Source organism: Gavialis gangeticus, unplaced genomic scaffold (assembly GCF_001723915.1).
Source record: "Gavialis gangeticus isolate Ggan-Ray unplaced genomic scaffold, GavGan_comp1, whole genome shotgun sequence".
Lineage (NCBI taxonomy): Eukaryota > Metazoa > Chordata > Crocodylia > Gavialidae > Gavialis > Gavialis gangeticus.
In genome coordinates, this window is record NW_017729030.1 from 45805992 (window position 1) to 45828361 (window position 22370).

Genomic DNA, 22370 nt, shown 5'->3' on the forward strand with positions numbered 1-22370 from the left:
TTAGCCCACCCCTGTAACCTATCCAGGTCTTGCTGCAGTCTTTCCCTCCCTACTAGCGTGCTCACCTCACCCCAAATTTTGGTATCATCAGTGAATGTAAACACGTTGCTTTTCACCCCATCGTCCAAATCACTGATAAAGAGATTGAACAGCACAGGCCCAAGGACCGAGCCCTGGGGGACTCCGCTGCCCACTTCTCCCCAGGTCGAATATGACCCATCCACTACCACCCTCTGAGTGCAACCCTTCAGCCAATCTGCAATCCATCTGACTGTGTAGGCATCAATGCCACAGTCACCTTGTTTTTTAATGAGGATGGGGTGGGAGACGGTGTCAGAGGTCTTGCTGAAGTCCAGAAAGACTACATCCACAGCGACACCTGCATCCAATGCTTTTGTGACCTGATCATAGAAGGCAATCAGGTTGGTTTGACATGACCTGCCCCTAATGAAACCGTGCTGGTTGCCCTCCTGCTGCAACAGTGCAGCTTGGGCTGGGGTGGCCCTAGGGGGTGAGGGTCAGAGGCCACTGCTTCAAGCTCTGTGTGGGAACCATGGTTTGCAGGCAGACTGCAGCTGGAGCACAGCTCCGTGCCCTCCTCTCTCACCTGGCGGTGGTGGCAGAGTGAACTGTTGCAGGCAGAGGTGAGGCACCTGTCACTTGCTGGGTGCTCAGGGCAGGCTGCCATGGGGCAGGGGCATGGGAAGCAGCAGAGGGAGGTAATGGACCACTGCAGCCTGGTCCAGCTTGGCCCTGTGGCCCAGGGACATGGGCAGTGACTGCCCCATGGCAGCTGTGAGCAGGTAGCGGGTGCCTGCGTGCCCTCTGCAATGGTTTGTTCTGCTGCTGCGAGAGGGTAGGGGGCAGGGAGACGTGCGTCAGCTGTAGTCTGCCTGCAAACTGTGGCCTCCATGCAGGGCTGGAGGTGGCAGGTGCTTACCCCCATCCACTAGGGCTGCCCCAGCCTGAGCTGCACTGCTGCAGCAAGAGACAGTGGTGAGTCAGGTTCTGTGATTAGTCACAGCTGCCCCCTACACCCACACCTGCAGCCAGGTCACATGCCCCCTTCTGCCTTCTTCCCATGACTGGACCCACATTGGCATGGGGTGCTGCTCACTGCTCCTCTGAGGGACTTGGCCCAGGTGCTGCAACATGGGCCCTGCCTGAAAGTATCTTTAGCATGGGACAGAACCAGCACCATGTCGGTGCCTGTGCAACTCCCCACTTCCCTTCGGGCTACCAGCATCTTGCCACCACGGCCCTGGGTGCATAACTAGAGCCTATTGGTTCCCATGCTGCCCCCCACCTCCCATAATGGCAGGATTAAACATCCTGTTTCCCTGAGGTTGTGGGGTCTGGCCAGGTCCCTGCTTCTGCTGCTGGAGCAGGTGGAGGGGCTGGGGACCCCTGGCAGGTGCTGCTTTCCCCCTCCCCCTCCAGGCATACCCCAGCTGAGGACCCTGCAGACTAGGGTGGGGATTTAAACCCCTCCCCAATCTTACTCAGACCTGGCCACACCTCCTCCCCCCCACAGCTCAGCTTCCCTTCAGCCTTTTGGCCACTGCGAAAGGAAGGGAGGGCTCTCTGTAGCCTCCCCCAGCTTCTAGCCTGAGTCACTGCAGGCATGTGCCTTTATTTCTAGAATCAAAAGTGAACGTCTGTTCACTTGCTTATTGGTTCAATCTGTGCAGGTTAGACTAACCTGCAAAGAGTGAATCAATTCAGGCTCCGGGTTTTTGAGTGTCTGTACTTACCCAGGAATGTGCAAATTATGACAGATCAGCCATTAATTTTAAACTATTGTGTGAACACTAATCACTTAAGTGAATGGCTGTGGAGCCAATCTTGTTTCCTTTCAGAGTTTATCAGTTGGAAGCATCTTCTTTTATCTTCTGTGTAAGCTAAGAACCCTTTGGATTGATGATCTGATTTGTATAATGGAAATTCTAAGCAGGATATCCTTTTTCTGTTATTCCTTGGTGTTACGGCATCAAGGTCTTTCTTAGGATTGGGGGCAGGGGAAGCGGTGTTTGTAGCAGTAACAGGCGTGTGGTTTCAGCTGGCTCCCAGATTATGGAGATGAAGAAGGTCTCTCCTTCATGTTGAATTAATTATACTTCAAAAGACGGCAGTAATTTTGACATGAAAAATGCACGTGAGTGGTACAAAGAAGCAGAGGGTACTTCTGCCGGCCTTGGAAAATGCAGTATGAAACTATAAAAGTTTATAATTAGAAGTTACAGTAGATTCTTTCTTTGTGTCATTAGTATCTTCTTCATGTAGTTATTTTTAGCTTCCCTAGACCTTCCTGAATGACTGTTTTGGCAAGTTAGATCCAATCTCAGTTTATAATACCTGATTTTTGAATCTTGAATCTTTTTTTTTTTAATCTTTATGGTTTTGATGGCCTCTCAGACTGTCCTACTAAGACTGCAGATGTTCTAAAGTAAACAGTAGGCTGTGGTTTTCTAGGATTAAGAGTGTGTATGTGGGGAGGGAAGGGTAGTGAACACTCTAAAGGTCATGTTGAAGTAATAGTTATTACCACCTCTTTTGGCCTGCTCACAGCCTTCTGACGTGCACATTTTGGAATGAAATTTCTGTTTTCATTGCCAGGGTAACTTTTTACTGAAGGGGTGTTTATCAACTTTAAAACTTAAGGGCAGAATCATTTTTGTCTGGCCAAGTTGTGCTTAACTTAAGGGGAAAGAGAATAATAGAGGGCAGGTGTAACTAGTGGTTCCCCAATCCAGAAAATATTACTAAGTATGGATCGTAAGGCTCTCCTCTGGAATGTCATTTTCTGATCTGGTGACTCTGGACCAGATCTTATTCCATCCTGTTAAAGTCTCTGAAAAAAAAGTTTAATCCACTTACTTTTGTAACACGCCATCCTTTTTCCTTTAAAATTAAATCATAAAAGGCAGGAAGCAGGAGAAAGACCCTACCTACCTTTCTTATTAACTTATTTCAAGGACTTAAGCAAGGAGGTCTACTTAAGACATCCCACAAGTAGACTAGGCTTGGCTTCCTCCCCCCACCCCCATCTTTTTGTTGAAGGGTTCAAGCCAGTCTCATTGCATTAGGCAACAGGAAGAGAGCAAATTTTAATGGGGGTAGAGGTAGGGGAATGAAACTTACTGCATGTCAGTGCTTGCATCTTCTGAATCATTTGGTCCTGGACATTGTGAGAAATCAGGATGCGGAGCTAAATAGACTACTTCCATTATGCTAGTTCTTTTGATTGGTAAAGGTAAATAGAAATATTCAAAAGATTTGAGAGAGACTGAAAAGATTAGGTTTGATGACTTCAGAGTGTCAGAGATTATGTTAAAATTGTGCAAAGCAGCAGTTGGTATCAAAAAGGAGAGTTGGAGGTTCATGTTTATCTTTTCTCCTAATACACGAACAAAGCAACCTTCTTAAACATAAAAGGCAACAAAACTTAAAACAAGTAAAAACGATTTTGTTTAAAAACATGCAGCTGATCTTTGGAAGTCACTGCCTTCAAGTGCTGACCTTTACTAAGTGCAAGACCTTAGTAAAACTGAGGGGGGAGGAAGAGGGTGTACATCCTGAGCATTTTTTATGGATAATGAGGACTTCAGCAGATTACCTAGGGGTTTAAAATGATGAAGTTATACAAACTCTCAGGATTCAGGACATAAAGCAGTTTCTGAGTTCCTTATGTTTGGGTGAACCATCTCCTATGAACAGATTTTTCTGTAATTGTCTTTTTTGTGCCTTTTTGCTGAAGCATTTTATATACGCCATTATTGTTAATTGCGTGTCAAACTAGACAGATCACTCAACTGGTATAATTGGTCCTATGCTCCATGTATATAACCATAAATGAGTGTTTTCCCTGGTTTGTAGCTTCAGTTGAGAAATAATTTCCAGAATTTTTTTAGGAAAAAATATTTCCAGTTCTAGGCAATTAAAAAATAACTTGTGTATGTGATAAGGAATCTTCAACTGCTTTTTACCATTGCATTATCCACGGATCTGAGGAATTAAATAGATGCTCTAGCACAGGCAAATGACTTCTTTTCAGGAATTCTGATGCACAGAAAACCCCTGGCAAAAATATGCACTTTATAACTAGTATGTATTTCACATATTTAGACTAGCGTGCAGTCAGGAATCTCTGAATGATGCCATGATTATGTTGGAAATAAGATGCTTTTCAAGCAAATTGTTTAGAAACCAAGAAATAGCAAGTGAGTTTTTAAGGCTTTTTTCATGTAGTAATCCCACCCCTTATGTATTAAATCATTCTAAATCTTACAATTGCTGTTATTTTCAGTCCATTGTGTCTACTTCCTGTTGGTCAAAGGTTATAAGGATAGGGTGGTGTATAGTGAGATGGAAAGCTGACAGGAAAAAGAAAGCTGTACTTATTTTGGGGTAGATACAACTTCAGAAATGACCAGGACATTGCATGTCTTTGCTGAAGACATAAAAAGGTAACCTGGAAATTAACTGTTCTTCATTATATTCACTTCTCTGTTTTTAATTTCTTTGTATAGAAAATTGATTAGATAAAGCAAATAAATTATTTGAGAAAGCACTTCTTTGTTTTCTTTAGAACACTTTCCATATTCTAAAAAGAGATGTAATTGTAGTTTGGTATATGGGGTATTTTCTCAAACACTAAAATACATATTCAGCCAATTTGATAACTTACAACTGTTTTCTAAACAATTGTATAATATTTCAAAGAGTTAATACGACAAAGTACAAATAGTCTTTTTTTTTTTTTTGAGTCCTTTTTTGAATGCATTTCTGGGTGTGCATGTTTCTGTACATGTATACATATATAAGTGTGAATTTAGATACGTGTTTTAATATAGCACTGTTCTAAAATATATAATGTGTCCTAGTATAGCAGGAATATCAGGGTTGAAGTTTGGTTGTTCAAATAAAATATAGTATTTATGGTAAAATAGACAAACATATATTGAATACTTTTAAGCAAACACGTAAAACCTGAAGGATTGATTAATTTTCTTTCAGGCTTTTCAGTGGCATGATCATTAACTTCTGTGTCAGGTTGCTGTGACATAGTTATTCAAAGGCTTAGTAAATGTTGATTCATAGGATTCCTGTTGCATGAAAGGAAAAGGTGACAACAAAGTAAGATATAGTGATTTGATTCTGCAGACTGTTAATCTAACATATTACTTGTCTGCATTCTTAAAGAGTGTAGGAAAAAGTAGCAGTGCTTTGCTACTTGAACTGGTGGATGTTGTAATAAAGAGCATTTTATAAAATAAGTTTTGTTAAATGAACTGAAATGACATGGAAACATTTTTTATATTTTATAAGTATGCCTGAAAACTTTCAGTATCATTGGTGTTTGTTCTTGATTTTGTAAAATGTTCTTTTATCAATTTATGCTTCATTTCAGTAGTTTGCTTGATTCTAAAAGAGACGGTTTATACCTTATAATGCTGGAAAAACTATAGTGGTCTTCATGTTTTTATTATAATTGCAACTCCTGCAGAACAGGTCCTCTAACCAGTAAAAGGCAATTTTCACATTACAAATATATTACAAATAATTTGGGACTTTGTTCTGTTTCATTTTGAACTACATTTATCTGCACTTAACTGTTTTTTATTTATTTAGAAATGTTATACTGAGGCATGGTTCCTACCTATTCGCAGTAAATTTTAGTTGACTATAAATAATACCATTTTTGCTCCTTTGTGTCACTCTCAAAGCTCAGTTTATCAAGACTGTAGAAATGGAATCTTTCAGTGGAAATGCTAATAATTGGAGTATTAAAATGCATTCACTGCCGTCTGAATGCATTTAGCCCAATTTCCACTCTTACTGGAATAAAGAGTTTCTTATACTTCTCCCACAGTATTAAAGATATACTGCGTTAGATTGTCATTGTTTTGCTTTGGCAGAACAATAGAAACCCTTCTGTTTTCCCTCCTCTGTATCTAGGTAAAGCAGTTCAAGCAAGCATCAGTTTTTCCATCATTGGAGGAATTTAGCAGTAGTATTTTGTTGTTTTTCTCACAGGCAGGTCCTATTAACACTAATGCCTTAGACCTGTGGGCACATTTAAAGATTTAGGTCTTTGTTTTTCTAAACATTAGCATATATATAGCTTTACTCACACATGGAGTCCCATGGACTTCTGTGAGACTGCATGGGAGCACAAGTCTGTGTGTGCTGTTGAATTTACAGAAGAAGGCCAATGTGCATTATCTCAAGAGGAGAGAAGACCTACATGGCAGGTTTTAAATTTAATTCCATCAGGACTTTATTTTTTGTGTGTTTTGAATTCTCCTTCTTTGTATTCCTTAATTGAGTGCAAGTGAATTCTCCCATCATGCACATACCTAGCTGAACTTAGCAAAACCATTGATTGGATAAGCCATTACTCAAGATTGTGGGCACCTTTGCAACTTCATCAGATCCTTCTTATCTGCAATACACTCTACTGAAGTAGGGACAGAACCACTTTTTGTTGCTTCTACAGATCAAACCTGTATCTGCTGTGGAATAGTACACAGCATATTAACTAAGCCACTACTTTAAAAAAAAAAAAAGTGAAAATGTCTGACCTTTGTTTTCATCTGTGGAAGTATTTTAATGCAGCACAACCATGCGAAGCAGATTAAAGTTTGGAGTAACCTCTCTCCTTCCTTTTTTAAAGGGTATTGATGAGTTAAAATCTAAACTGTTTCAGGTAGTGCAAGGTTTTTTGAGTGTCCCTGTTGGTACCTGTGATTGTCTTCGCACATTTTAAATGAATTTTTGTCTTGGTTTTCTCAGATAGGTTGTTTTTTTTTTTCCTAGCCTTGAACAGCCAGTTGATATTGATATTGAACCAGGCAAGTAGTAAAATCAAATAAGATGCAGGATGTTGTAAAATGCACAAAATAAATGGACTGGAAGGAAAAGAAAGATCCTTCCCTCCCTCTTCCCAGTCAACTCTCCATTACAAACAGTGCTTGAGGGTAGAGCAACTCTAATAAAGTAATAAATGTTCATACAAAAATGTGTAGAGAAATTCTGGGTCCACTGAAGTCAGTGTCAAAATCCCATTGGTATCTGAAGCCATAGTTTCACTTATAAGTTTCAAGTTGAGCATGTCTCTCTAACTCCCAGACTTTGATTTTTATTTTTTTGTAAATCATTTTTTCATGATTTTTTCACATTCTCAATTACTGTACATTCGGTAAAAACTGTGGTACTCTTGCTAAGAACTGCTGTTTCTGGCTTTTTGTGGTATAGCCTGTCTTTCTTTGAGGTCCTGATCAGCATCAGGTCATTCCTGCTCTAGATAATGTAGTCACATAGCTAGGGAAAGACCCTGCCCTGGGCAGCTTCCTGTCTTAATAAAAACATTTAATAGCTTAATAAAAAAAATGTTTATTTGGGACATCACACAAGAAAGCATGCCAGAAGAAGGCACTGAATGGCAACAGGAATTGAACCAGAATCATTCAGCTGTCTTGCATAACCTGAGGTTTTTGAAAGAACAAAACTATTTTAAACTAAACTGTACAAAGTGTAATTGCTTGGCTGATGGGCCTGTAAGCATTACAGCAGAACTATATTGTGAAAGGGCATCAGAAGCAGGTAGATGCCATACACATTGATGCAGGAAGGGCTTTCCAAGGACAGGAGAAATGCAGACACATGTGGGTGGATATGGACCAATGATGTTTGCATTGTTTGTAGAGCAAAGAGAAGCAAGAAAGTAGGGAGGGGTACAGATAAGAAAAGCTGTAATAGTGGCGTGAGGCTTAAAATTGTGGAGAATCAGGGTGCTAGTTGAAACAGTCAAGGGGAGTGATGTGATCAGACAGGAAGGCAATCTTAGCAGCTGCAGAATAGCTGTAGTGGGAGATGAGACTTGAGAGGTGGGGATAAGGATTTGAACTAAGGTTTGGAAATGTGTGCAGAGAGAAAAAATCAAGTTTTGGAAATGTTACAGAGGAAGGAGCAGCAAAACATCAACAGGGCCTGGATGTGTGGGAAGAAAGGAAAAGGGTTAGTCACTTTTTATGTTACTCCCATCTTCCTGGTTATGAGCAAAAGTGATAGGGACAATGGGGCTGTTTTCAGCAATAACAGAAAAGGGAGGAGAGGGCAGATGACAAATATCACTTTCACCCTGGTTACATTTGTTGTTGCCATGATTGTCAGGAAGAGATCTTGGGCTTTTGGATCAAGACATGGAACTGAGATTGATAGAGAGATGCTGTGAGTGAAAAGATAAATTTACAAGTGATAAGGAAAACCGTGATGGCTGAAAGTTGGTGAGTGGGTAAGTTCACTCAGAAATATAAAATAGCTTAAGAGAAGGGATGGTCTTGTGGTGAGAGTCTAGAAAGTAGGAGATAAGGATTCAATTCCTGGTTGTGCTACAGATTTTATTTTGTGACTTTGGTTAAATTTTTCAGTCTCTGGTTCAGTGCCCCATCTGTATGGAGATGGCATCACTTCTATACCATGTGAAAGGGTTGTGAGGATAAAGAAATTAATGCTTACATGGTACTGAGCTGTTGTGATGATGATGGAGGCAGAGAGACCTGCACAACCCCCTGGCCCTGTGGGCTGGATAAGTGGCATGAGGCCAGTCTGTGGACCATCTTCTGCTCCCTCTCCCCCAACATATCTGATCTGCCAGCTGCTCTAGCCAGTCTGGAACCTGTGCTGCATGTTTCAGGGGTCCTGGAGCAGCTGGAATGGGTGCCACATGCAACTCAGTGTGGCCAGAGTGGCAGCTGTGCTGTATGAAGTGGCCAGCCTGGCAGAACTGCACCGCATGCGGCGCCTATTCTGGCAGCTCTGGGACTGCACTGCATGTGCTGTCTGCTCCAGCCATGCTGCATGGACCAGCTGGAACAGGTGCAACTGCTCCTCTGGCCAGATTGAGCCGTATGCAGTATCTGTTTTGGCCGCTCTGGGATACAGGTCGCACGCATTGTGGGTCCCAGACTGGCTGGAGCAACTACTAGATCAAGTATGTTGGGGGAGGGGTCCAGCCTGTGGATGAGCCCTGCACCATGGATGCATGCTGCACCCCATGTGGATCTAATCCAGGGGTGGGCAAAATACGGCCTGCGGGCCGCATCCAGCCCACAAGGCCATTCTATCCCGCCCCCGGGGCACCTAAAAAAAATTTGGAAAATGAATATTTCTCTGCCCTTGGTTCCTGTCAAAAATGACAGGAACCAAGGGCAGTAGGATCTAGGGGAAGCCTGGCGGGCTTCCACAACAGTGGGACCCGCCTGGCCCCGCCCCCCAGCCGGAAGCCCCAGCTGGCATTTCTGGGTTTGGGAGCATGTGGCTGCCCCAGCGCAGGAAGCTCAGGTAAGTGGGGGCAGGACCCCGGGCAAAGAAGGAGCGTGGGGGGGCAGTGGCCCTTCCTCGCCCCATGCCTGGTACCCTGCACTGCAGCTGCTTGCAGCCCACATGGGGCTGCCTGTGCCCGCTCTGGACAGCTCCATGTGGGCTGCAAGCACCTGCAGCATGGGGCACTGGGTGTGGGGCACGGGAGAGGCTGCTTCCCCCCCCGCGCTCAACTTTTCCCCAGGCTCCTTCCCTGTGTGGAGAAAAGCGGCCTCTTGCCCACCCCATGCCTGGTGCCCCACGCTCAGCACCAGCTTCTTCCCTGCTGGCGAGCAGGGGGTCAGAGCTCTGCGCTGCCCCCCCACCTGTACGGTGGGGCTGGGGGCACTGGGTGTGAGCGGGCGGGGAGTCAGTGGGAGCACAGGGCCCACACCAGTGCCCCGGGGCCAGTGCCGGCAGGGCCAAGAGCAGGGTGGTGGGGTCCCAGCTAGCAGGGGCTCTATGGAGCTGGGCCAACTTCACACTCCCTGCTGGTGCAGCTCAGCCCAGCTCCACAGACCCCTGCCAGCCTGCGCCCTGGGACACTGGTTCCATGACATTGGGATGTTGGTTCCAAGATGGTGACCAGGGGGCAGGGCACCTGTCAGGGGGCAGGGCTACCCATGCAGCCCTCAACAGCCTGTTAAAACTGGGTAAGCAGCCCTCCGCTCAAAATAATTGCCCGCCCTGGTCTAATCAGACCCAGGGGTAGATGGAAGGGTTCTGTGGGCCAGATCTGGCCCACAGGCTGTATGTTTGACACCTCTGCCCTAAGAAACCCTGCAAAATCCCAAAGAAGAGTGGTAGAAAGAAGGATAAAGGTGTGCTGAAGTGTAATAGCCTCAGAGATGGGGGCAGACCTGGGAGAAAGCATCACCAGGGAAGCAAAAAAAGGCAAGATTTTTAGGAGAGTGTAAATGACACTATCAGTCTGAGCAGGGGTGATGGATAAAGAATGATTAGCACAGTTGGACTAGTAGAAAGATGGGACTGTAAAAAATACAGTGCCAGAACTGGACTGTTGAACTAGTGGTTTTTGATGTGTTAAAATGGCAGAGACCCTTACACTGTGATAAATTCTTGGCAGTTTTATTTTAACCTCTGCATTTTCAAGGCATTATTGAAACACACATTGCTGCTAAATTGATTTTAAGTTTAAATATAAGCTCTGAAATATGGCTTGTAGTAAATCTGCATGGAAGTATTGTTCTGTTTTATTTTCAATGTTTTCTTTTGTTTATTTAACAAAGCTAAAGTTAGAACCGACAGCACAAGACTAGAAAATGGTGACAATAGTTTGAAAACAGGAAATTTTAGCCTTGTGTGTATTTGGAACAGATGATCAGGATGATAGCCAGTATAGTGGAAACTTCCACTGAGACTGTTTTTTCCTTATTTTGCTCAGTGAGAAAAGATGGTGCTTCCTGGAAAACAAGTCTTAAGTATTTTAAAGAAAGCAGCAGTGCATCCAGTGTTTAACCTCATTTCACATTTACTTTACTCCTATTGTATAAATATGTTTGTTTGTTTTTAATGTTGCTATTTAAAAATATAGCTTTGTGACTAATATGGGTGAATCGTTAATTATTGTTATTATTAAGATGGTTAAACACCATTTGTTACATTAACTTGTATCCACATTGTCATCTTTTTTAAAGGTGTAAAAAAGTTAAAAGTGTAATGGAACACATCAGAAAAAAGGTAGAAAACAACTTTTAAAAGGAAGTGGGTAGCGGGTGTGAGGAGCTGTTGTAGCCCAGACTTTTTTTTAGAAGTGACCAGTGATTTTTAGGTATTTTAGCTTTGGATCTTTAACCTGACACTTCAAAATGTCCAATGCTTGTTGAATTTCTAGCTTCTGAGAATCAGAACTATTAAAGTATTTCGATTTCATCTCTCAAAATCACTGTTCACCCCTGAGAGACTTTTACTGTTATGACCTTTTGAAAAAAAGTTCATTACTTCAAATTACTTTGTGACCTTTCTAAATGCCTTCCTAATAGATGGTTTTCCCATTTCTACCTTGCAATCTGAAGTTTAATGGTGGCAATGAAACTGGTTCTGTGCTTTAAGAAAAAAAGGGTTTAAAAAAAAGAAGCATATTGTAGAGAATCATGTTTCATTTTGTTGTTTTGCTAAGATATCTTAGACCCGCTTCTGCCCTGGTGTAACTCCAGACCAACGGGGTGACATCAGGAATGGATTTGGCTATTTGATTAACTGTGCACTTGGAGGATCAAAAGATGGAAAAAAAGAAGCGGATAAGTATTAAATTCCGTTGTTCTTCCTGCTGTTTGGATCAAAACTAAATAACAAACAGTGAAGTAGCCAAATAACCCTATAGGTTAAATGAAAGGAAATAGGCAGGAGTAAAATCAAATGGGAAATATGATACAATCACCAGTTGCAAGTAGAATAGCAAATATCAACGGAGATATTCAAGGAACTATAAAAAGGATGAATTGTCACAAGTCTAAGAACTGGTGATTAGCTTAGGGTCCATATGTGAAAGAAGATTTTAAAAAACGCCTTGTGCAGTGTCTCCTGCCACACTCTCAGCTGTCATTTTTGCCAGTTTTTCGTTTCAAGTATAAGGGTAAGGATATGTCTTGCTGTGTCTGACACCTCCCGTGCACTTGTGGAAACTGCTAAGTGACATTGGGCAAGTCACTTAAACACTTTGTGCCTCAGTTTTCATGTCTGTGATAGGATGATTGTAATAATTGCTCTTTTGTGCATAAAGAACATTGAAACATATTGGTATTCGAGCTGTCAGTTAGCTGCAGTTAACTTGCATGATTCATGCAAAAACAAATTAACGCGTTATTTTTTTTTTAATTGTGTTAATCACGCGCATCATTTTGAACAGTGGAACAGACCAGCTCTGGACTGGCTGGAACCCATGCACGCAGCCCCACCCTGCTGCGTCTGCTGCAAGCACGCCCACGCACGCTGAGCAGTGGCAATGGCCAGGCAGAAGCTGCTATTCAGCATGGGGGGAAAAGCGGTTCCTCCCCCTCACTGCTGCCAGGGCCTTGCTGCCGTTGCCCAGAGCCCACACCTGGGCTGCTCTGCAGCTTCTCTCTGCTGCTGTCACTGCTGCCTCTGGGCCGCCCAGGCTGTTGGGTGGGGGGGCGTGCTGACTATTGTTTAACTGTGTGATTAAAATTGCAATTAATTGTGACTATTTTTTTGAATCTCACAATCAGTTGCAATTATTTTTTTTAATTGTTTGTCAACCTTAATTGGTATAACTTAAAACTTTAAAATAATAGCTGCATAGTTATAGACTGACGAGTCATGGGTTTTATTCTGACTGCATGTGTCTACATGTGACGGTATGTCACTGTAGCAACGCGCTATGGTGATGTAGTGTCAGTGGGCACAAACCATGATGCCACAGCTATGCTGGCATAGCACTGTGTTCCCTCAGTATAGTGCATTGCTACGACGGTGTAGCGGCTAAAAATAACCATGTGCCACTGACACAGCACAGTACAGGCTGTTATTGCATTGTCATTTAGTACTTCCAAAAGGAAGTGCTATATGATGGCTAAGTAACAACGGTGCCATAGGGGCATGTGTTGGTGTGCCCTGTTTGTCATTCACAGGGACAATCTTGCTCTAGATCAGTGATTCTCAGCCACATTAGACTTGAAGCACCCCTCATCACGCTCAAGGCACCTCCCGGAAAATGTCAGCTCTTAGTTTTCACTCATTTTTGGACTACAGAGTAATTCTTTTCTGCAGAAAACTCAGAGCACAGCAGGTCCGAATGTTTTCAACACTATGAATTCCTATTTAAAATCTCTGGGTTTATCATGTGAATCAGATTTTTACTCTTTAAATTGTTAATGTTTCAGCACCCTGATTGACAATCACTGCTCTAAATATTATAGGAAGATATAATTAACCTCCAAGCCCATCTGCAGCCTGCATTCTTGAAGGGCTCCTACCAAAGGGAGATAAGCAGTGATCATGCTGGATGCTGGTCGGATACTTGTGGATTGCAGGAAATTGTGTAGTGTGTGTCTGTAGTATACAAAGGTAATTAATAGCTTGCCAAACAAAGTAGACTTGTGAGAGGAAATCCTCTTAAATATTACACAGAGGAACCTGCCTTTCTCTTAATTTTATTTATCTCCTACAGGTTTAAAGATTATTAACTTACTAAAAAGACTATACAAGTCTTTCAGTAACAACAGTAGGGTGTGGTATAAGACATTTTTGATTAAACACTTTGAAGTGTATTCTTAAACCTTAGCTGATGGCTGGATAAGTTAAATTTTGGATAGTCAAAAAATGCACATGCAGCTGGACTGCTAACCTAGGTTTGACCACTTTTGTCAAAAAGCAAACTTCTCAGCTGTGTCTGCTGCTTTCTTTTAGGCCTGAGGAAGGGAACTGTGATACCCAAAAGCTTGTCTATAATTGTACCCATGATTCTCAACCAGGGTGCCATGGTACTCTGGGGTGACTTGAGATCCTTTTTGAGGGTGTCCCAGGCTGCTACACAGTATTAGCACTGTTAGGCCTGCAAACATTCGTAAGATAAACCCAGTAATTTGAGAGAGGAATCCATAGTGTTAAAAACCTTATGACCTGTTGTGGTCTTTCTGAGTTCCTTGCAACAGAAAAACTGTTCTAGCATTTTTTTCCATAATCAAAAAATGGGTGAAAACGAGAGCTAGTATTTTCCAAGCAGTGGCTCAAGTCTAACAAGGGGTACCTCAAACCTAATGAGAGATGCCTCGAATCTGAAGAAGTTGAAAACCACTGGTCCATAGCAACTACATAGTTGGTCCAATAAAAGATAAGACGTCCAAGAATTCTTACCTTTCACATGTCTCCTGGACTATCATGATGGCAGCAACATCACCTCAACACTACTAAAACTAGTACTGCAGATTCTCCTGTCACATGCAGGTTTTCAGCAGGAGTATAATGCTGCCCTCCCTTTTCTCATTCCTTTCCCACCCTAACAAGAAATAAAGGGCAAAAAACTTTTTAATGATTTTTTGTGTTATAAATACTCTTGTGCACAAGTTGTCTTTAGCTGCTGCATGACAACTTATATCTTTGATTTACTTTAAATACCTGCTTTATCTTTTTTGTTATCATTTTCTAATAACTGCATTTAAAAGCTCAGCGGGGGTTTTGCACAATTATATTCTCTTGATATAAGGTACTACTTATTATTTTAACAGTAAAAACTGTATTTTCTGTGCTTAATCAATGCTTGATTTGTAGACTGTATTTTGGAACCAGATATAAGGGACATTTCATCTAAAAAAAAAGATCATTCTAGAGAAGGGCATTTTTATTATTTTTGGGGGGGATTTTCAAACAGTGTTTTATTCATCTGCCTGTCTTATTGGTTAATATTTGGGAGAATGAGTTTGAAAACCAATCATTTATTAAATATTTATCTTTTCTCATCTGATTTCCAGCTAAACTTCAGCTGTGTCTGATTCACCTTTATTAATACAGCACACGTCAAATTGCTTAACAAGCATTGTTGATGAAATCATTGAAATGACAAAGCTTGTTTGTTCCGGTAACATCACTGAAGCATAACTCAGCTTCACATTTTTAGTGATTTTTTTTTTGTGGGATACAACATGTTACAGACCATACAGCTGTCAAGTCAGATAAAAATTCTTCAAACAAAAATACCCAAAAGGGGAAAAATAAAGGAGGATACATTTGCATAAATACTTGCTCACTCACTCATATGCACACATACACATGCAGTTCTTCAGACTTAAGTTTTAGAAAACAGTTACTGAAGAAGCTCTCTTCATTCGTTATATAGTGCAGTATTCTGTGGGCTCAGTGAGGCAACATACAGCTTTCAATAGGGCGACAAAAACTGAAATGTTAAAAATAGAACAAGCTTTAAGAATCCCAGATATTTTCAGATAACAAAGAGTGATTTATGTGGGCTCATTTTGCACTGTGACAAAACATAGAGGAGCTTTTGTGCTATGATTAGCAAGGGTGCTGATGTCAGTTCTCTTGTCTAGCTTCAAGCTTTATTCTGCTGTTAAATTGTGCTTTGTACTATACTCCAGAGAACCTTTGTATCTGCCTTATTAGTGTGTAGTTTATGGAATTGCTTTTGTTTTTGAGTTTAATCTGTGCCAATTTCAGTGAGAGTGACTCATTATATGCCTGAAATAAACATTCACATATTCACCATGCAAAAATTCTTTTAAAAATGCTAGCAGGTGCTGGTAGGATAAATGCAATGTTTTAAGTATTTAATAGTTGGTATTTTGCAGCGTGAAGGGCTGAAAGAAATTCTGTTTTGATGATGACTATATGAAATTGGACTAGGAGTCATATTTCACTCTTAAATATTGAATAGGATTTGTGTTAGCGCTGACACTATGAAGAACATTAACCCATCCATTAACATGAAATTAGAAATAAACCCCCAAGTTACTAGATTTCATGTGTACTGATCTTACTTGCGTTGCATGATTCCTGAGGCACATACATTTGGATGTTAGAGATTCTTTTTATTTTCACCCAAAGTTTGGGGGGGGAAATCTCATCTGAAGAAATGGAAGCTCAGGGGAAGAAAATTCCAGTTTCTGAAACAGCTAAAGTTTGCACTCTTGTGTTTCAGGACTAATTAATTATCAGTTAATTATCAACCCTGAGACATTCTGTGCAGAAAATATCTAAGGTTGATGTCATACTAGTATCTAAACTGTTTGTTTACGAGTGGTTGATACTTTGGTAGGAAGCAAAATAAAATTGGTTAGATTTTCTGAGTACTGCAATATTATAATTACTACTTTTAGTTTCTGCTAATTTATGTATTATTTATTTATTTATTTTTCTTCAGTGCTTCACTACATTTTGTGTTTAGGAGAGTGACTAACTTGTTAATTCAGTGAGAAAAAGTGACTTAAAACTGACTTGGATGGTACTTTCCTTGATTTAAGGGCAGATTAGATGGAATATATTAAAGGCACAATGCTTGCAATTACAAGTCATCTGTAAAGCTTTGATGTGCTTTAGTACTTGTTTGCTATTCATATCCACCACTCCTAGCTAGAATGTCTTACACTTTCCCTTTCTCTCATTTTTTAAATTATTTCATAGAATCATAGAATCGATGAGTGGGAAGGGACCTAGACAGATCATTGAGTCCGACCCCCTGCCACGGGCAGGAAAGAGGACTGGGGGTGGCAGAGGTCACAAGACCCCAGCCAGGTGCCTATCCAGTCTCCTCTTGAAGATTTCCAGGGAAGGTGAGAGCACCACCTCTCTGGGAAGCCTATTCCAGGCTCTGGCCACCCTTACAGTGAAGTAGTTCTTCCTAATATCTAACCTAAACCTATCCTCCCTCAGCTTGTGGCCATTGTTCCTGGTGACTCCAAGGGGGGCCCTGGTGAACTGACTTTCCCCGAGTCCCTGCTGCTGGCCCCGATAAGGTTGTAGGTAGCCACAAGATCCCCCCTCAGTCTCCTCTTGCGGAGACTGAAGAGATTCAGGTCTCTCAGCCTCTTCTCATAGGGCTCGCCACGGAGGCCCCCAACCGTACGAGTGGTTGGGGGCCTCAGATTTTTTCTGGTAGAATGTGGTTCTGCCTTTCTCGCTGTGTACCATGTACAAAACATGTCTGGATTTTTTGCTTCATCTTGGATTTACTCACATCCTTATTTTAAACAACATAAATGCACATTTCAGAAAATACATTGATAACAGATATTGTGTTTGACTCTTAAGGTTAGAATAGAGTCACTTTCCTTGCTTAAAAAGCAGGAAAAAGTTCAGGGGTAATTTCAGTGTGAGATCAGTTAATTTCCTCCTCCTTGCTGCTTTTTTGTGATTTAATCTTAAGGGTAAGATGGTGACGTATTACAAAAGGAGATCTATTAATATATTTTTAACGAACTTAAGCCCAGTGGAATACAATCACACTTAGGTGCTCAGGTCCACTTAGATTCATGATGGGGGAATAGACTCTGGCACAGTGCCTTTGAGCATGAATGACGCGTGCCCCCAGCAGCCAGGGGGGCACAGCTGTGCTGGCAGCGGCGGGAGCACGGCAGAGCTAAGCACAGAGCTCCCACAGATGCCGCCGGCACTGTCAGTAGTGGGGGGATGGGGTAGCGAGTGCCCCCGCAGGTGCCGCCGGGGGTGCTCCTTTTTCTAGGGGGTGCACCACCACACTCGGGGTGCCCCACCTATGCGTCACCCCTGCCTTTGAGCAAAAGTTCTAGGTTTGAAAGGAGTAAACTGTCTGTCTTGGGGTTTTGTTGTTTTTTTTTTTTAATGCCGTTTACATTACACTCAGTCTGGCCTTCAGATGCTGTCTCAATAATCTGAAGGAAGGATGGAAGGTCTGGGCATTTCCACTCCTCCATACTCGTGCCTAGGTGTACATGTTGAAGGACCTAGTGACCTCTCACACATACACTATGAACCAGAAGGCTCTGTGGTTGCCTGCTTCTATTGACTCGGGTATCTGAGCACAAGGGGTCTGGGACAGGCATTGCGTAAACTGGTCTGAGCCAAATCGGTTACATCTGATACTGCCTTCAGGTTTATCTCAAACCAGTTTCAACCATTTTCAAACTGGTTTATGTGCACTGAACATTTGTTCTGTTACAGGTTCAACCCAGTTTCTGATTGCTTAAACTGGTTTATGTGTAATGTCTGCTCCTAGCCTTTAAGTTCAGGTGGCAGAGTTGGAGCATGTTTGAGGATGCTGCTTCTCTTTAACGGAATAGCCCACATCTTTAGCTACAATTGAGGGGCTGAGAGTGGAGAAACAGGACTGCAAAGATAACCTTTGGCTCCTCACTCCTAAACCAGCCCGGTGCAAGGTTTGCTTCGTTGGCTTGAAATATGACAATCAGAGAGTGCTTTGATATGAATTATACTGAATAATAGTTGTCCCAGATTCAGAGACTGGTTATACAATATTTAGGCCAACCCCCTTCCCTAATCATATCGCCTGTATTGGCATCTATCGGGGTTGGTGTAAGATTTGGCTGAAATGCCTGGTGGAACATAAATAGATTTCTTTCAAGAATGTACCGTAAATGCACAAGGGTTTTTTCCTGTTTCTAAAGTAAAAAGAGGGAAATGCAGAAAACGCAGAGTGCTGTCCTATTGTTTTGTAACCGAGTGAAATGTATTTTTTCATGTTAACTTTTGCCAACTCATAATGTAGCTCTCTTTCTGTAAAAACAGCTCCTTAAAATACTACTAGGTCATGAACTTTTTATAGTCCTAAGATCCAGAGAAGTACACATGTATGAGCATTGTCTGTGCTATAAATGCAAGTGACTCCTGAAGCGTGTCAGTGCTCAGACTGAATAAACAACTTTGAAGTACTTATTATGTTGTGTTTTTTTGCTCCCTTGGCTGTAATAACGTCCACTAGCTTTATTTTCTTTCCCTACTGAATTCATTTTTTTCCATTTGGCAGATATATGCCTGATTTTGATTATGTGTTCTCTAGTCTTAAATATAGGAAAGAACTTCTTTTGAATTAAAAAAAAATTTCCAATACAGAAATCCATTTCTACCAGTTCGTAACTTCACCCTCTTAAGTTTGTATTTGTTATGCAGTCTTTTGAAAACAATTTGACATATGTATTGTATTCAACCTTTGTTATTACACAGTTTGAATTATGGAGGTCAGGTATTACTTTATTTCATTATACCTTCAATCACATGTTTAATTTTACTTTTTTTTTACTTTTCTGAATTTTTAGGCATGGAAGAGGAGATGGTTTGTGCTTCGTAGCGGCCGTCTAACAGGAGATCCAGATGTATTGGAATATTACAAAAATGACCATGCTAAAAAGCCTATCCGCATTATTGACTTAAACTTGTGTCAACAAGTAGATGCTGGATTGACATTTAACAAGAAAGAGTTTGAAAATAGCTATATTTTTGACATCAACACTATAGACAGAGTTTTCTACTTGGTTGCAGACAGCGAGGAGGAGATGAATAAGTGGGTTCGATGTATTTGTGATATCTGTGGGTTCAACCCTACAGATGAAGGTAAGTTTAACATTTTTCCTGTTTCTAAGAACTGCTTTGTCCTTACACATGGGAATGTTTAAAGAGCTGTCAGTAGCATTCACTACAAAACTTGTGTACAGCTATATAGGCTTTTTGCTGTACATGCATGCAAACATGCAAATAGAATAGCAAATGATATCTTTGGAGTTGAATTTTTATGACCTGTGGCAAATACGGAAATTAGTAATATGCTGAAATGATTTTGGTCTAATGGTTTAGCTTAATGATTTTTTTTTAGAACTTCAGACCTAGTCTGTTTTATCATTCTTATATATGAAAATAAACTCTTATGTTCATGACTGAAATATTTTCCTATCTGAGAAGCTTTGTACAGTTCGTAAAATCCATGTTTGCACAAGCAGTGGAAATGGGACTACTATTGTGAAATGCAAGAACTTTAACTCCATCTTTCCTTTACTTCTGCTCTGCACCTCAAACCCAAATTCTGCCAGTGGACCTTCTCACAGAGCAGCTTGGATAGTAATGGAGTCACTGGGGCACTGGGGAAAATTCAAGTAAAGACTTTTGGGTGCATCCAGGTGAGCTGTTTGAGGCACTGCAAACTGCACACATGCACCCATTCGCTGCACTGCTAATTTGCACCGCAGTGCCAGAATTTGACACGGGGTCAAAAGAAAATCACCACTAAAAAAAAGTGGTGTGGTGCATGCAGCAGCAGCATGCACTGACAGAAACGGAGCTTGGCTGTGCAGGGCCATACTCTGGCTGCCAGCCAGGATCTGTGCAGCTGGATCTGTGCCTCTGCTGTCCCAGGAGGCCCCTAGAACCCCAGGTAAGGGTGCTGAGGCTAGCATAGGTGCTGGCCTCAGTCTCCTGTACCCACCCAGGTCAATATGGGCCACTACTAATTTGTGCCCTGCACATTTTACTCATCTGAACACACCCCTTTTGAATAATTTTTCCTTATCCTGAATCTCATAACCCAGAATCCTGTTGGGTCTGTGTAGGCAGCAGTATTTACTACAGCCCTTTTTATAGCCCTAAGAGAAAATTAAATCATACATGTCTGATAAAGTATGTCTGATTAGTGGGCTATTGAGAGCCAAACTTCTGTGTGTTTTATTGGGATGTGGACTTGCACAGCCTATTCCATCATGTTCACTAGGAGTGATTTACTTTAAGAACTTGCCACCTGAAACAAGGATGCTTTTCCTTCTTGATTCTTATTCTGGGACATTCTGGTGAAACTTTTTGATTTGACTTCCTCACAGCTGGGGAAGATTATTTCTCTGAGACATAGATTAGATTATAATAAGCCCTGGATCAGCTATCTATACTCGGATTTCATACATGGCTTTTCTAGTTGTGAACTGAGATATTGTTTGTATGTTTTCTAATCTTAATCTTGGCTAGATCCTACATAATTTCAGAATGCTGGCAAATCAACCACTGGGCTTCCTCATACGTTAGTACACCAAGACTCGCACATTAAAGAACAACTTCAAGTTTTTACACTTTATACCTTAATTTCTTTGCTAATTTATAAATTATTTTGGGAAGTCAAACTGAAGATAGGTTAAATCTGCTTTTGAAAACAAACATATCCATGCTTTATTTCTTTATAGGATGAGATGTAACCGTTATGAGAGTTGCAGTCTTCCTCCTTGTTAAAGCTTGTTCCCTTCAAAATTGGCAGCGCTGTACCTCAGATATGACCAAATGACTCTCTTACCAGACTCTACTAGAGTAAGAATAGAGGAGTAGTGCCAGGATTTTACTCCTGCTCTTCTTCAAGTTAATGATAAGTGCTTCTATTGATTTGAAAGGGAGTGGGGTTGCTTAGTGTTGCCGTTAGATTGCTTTGTAGTGGAAATGTGTGTATGTATTTTAAACATTAATTTGGAGAGTGGAGGAAACATCAGCTCAGGCTAGCACTATGTTGTTTCTCCTATGCTGATTGGTGATGCTCTTAGAAATTGGACGATGCTGGCAGGTATTTTCTTTTAATTAACTTGCACACACATTTTGCAGTGTGGAGTTCCAGAACACATCTTCCAACCAAAAAACAATAATATATGCACATTATCACTGTTCTATTTGGAAAATTATAATAATTTACAATAAATTACAGTAACTCTGTAATATATTGTAATAAATAATAGTAATTGTAATAAAAAATAGTATTTTTTGTTGGTCCAACCCATGCTCACCATGAGTTGACCAAAAGTAATAGGCTTAATTTGCAGTGAGGGAGAGTTAGGTTAGGTATTAGGAAAAAGTTTCTAATATAAGGATAGTTAAGCGCAGGAACATTGCAGATTTGAGAGAACATCTGTCAATATTGTTTCATATCTTGCCTCAGCATTGAGCGGAGTACCTCATGTCTTACATTTCTGTGATTTCCATGATTAGTGTTAATAGGTTTGCTAATAACCATGATATAAAGGATTAATATGTTCACCCGCTGAGTACAGGTGATAGGGGAAAAAAGGACCAGGAAAAGTGTAGGAAGTAGGGAAAAAGACAAGAGAAAGGCAGCAGAAAATAGTAAAATTTCCCATCCTTTATTATGCCCAGTAGTCCATGGTTGTATTTTCCTTGTCCCATTTAAACTATAAATTCTAAAAATGTTGATCACATTTCTTCAAAGGAATTACAGCTTGTTTCACACACAAGCAAGGTGTTTACAAGTTGATTAAAATTACAACTTATTACACACAGAAGCAGACTTTTCAAAGCCTAATATTTGGTACAAACTCTAATTTAGCAATTTCATTTTTCTTCTCTCACCTACCATTTTTGCACCGTTTTTGTGATGAAGTATCCTGGTTATAGCTCTAGGGAAGAATCAGTTACTGGCAGTAGAGGAATGCTGCTCCTCCTGAAACTTTCTCCAGTTATACTTGCTTCTGTGGTGTCAAGTGGATTAAACAAGACTTTATTACTACTTTTTGTTGGTAGTGCCTTTTGTGTCCCAGTTACAGACC

General features: G+C 41.2%; 1 protein-coding gene across 3 annotated transcripts in view; it reads left to right on the top strand.

The window, feature by feature from the left end:
• Window positions 1–22370, top strand: part of GAB1 (GRB2 associated binding protein 1) — a 153395-nt gene that overhangs the window by 75114 nt on the left and 55911 nt on the right. For all 3 annotated transcript variants that reach the window (XM_019522139.1, XM_019522138.1, XM_019522140.1), the window contains exon 2: window positions 19107–19401. In XM_019522139.1, the coding sequence (XP_019377684.1) occupies window positions 19107–19401 (295 nt within the window). The remainder of the gene's footprint in view (window positions 1–19106; window positions 19402–22370) is intronic.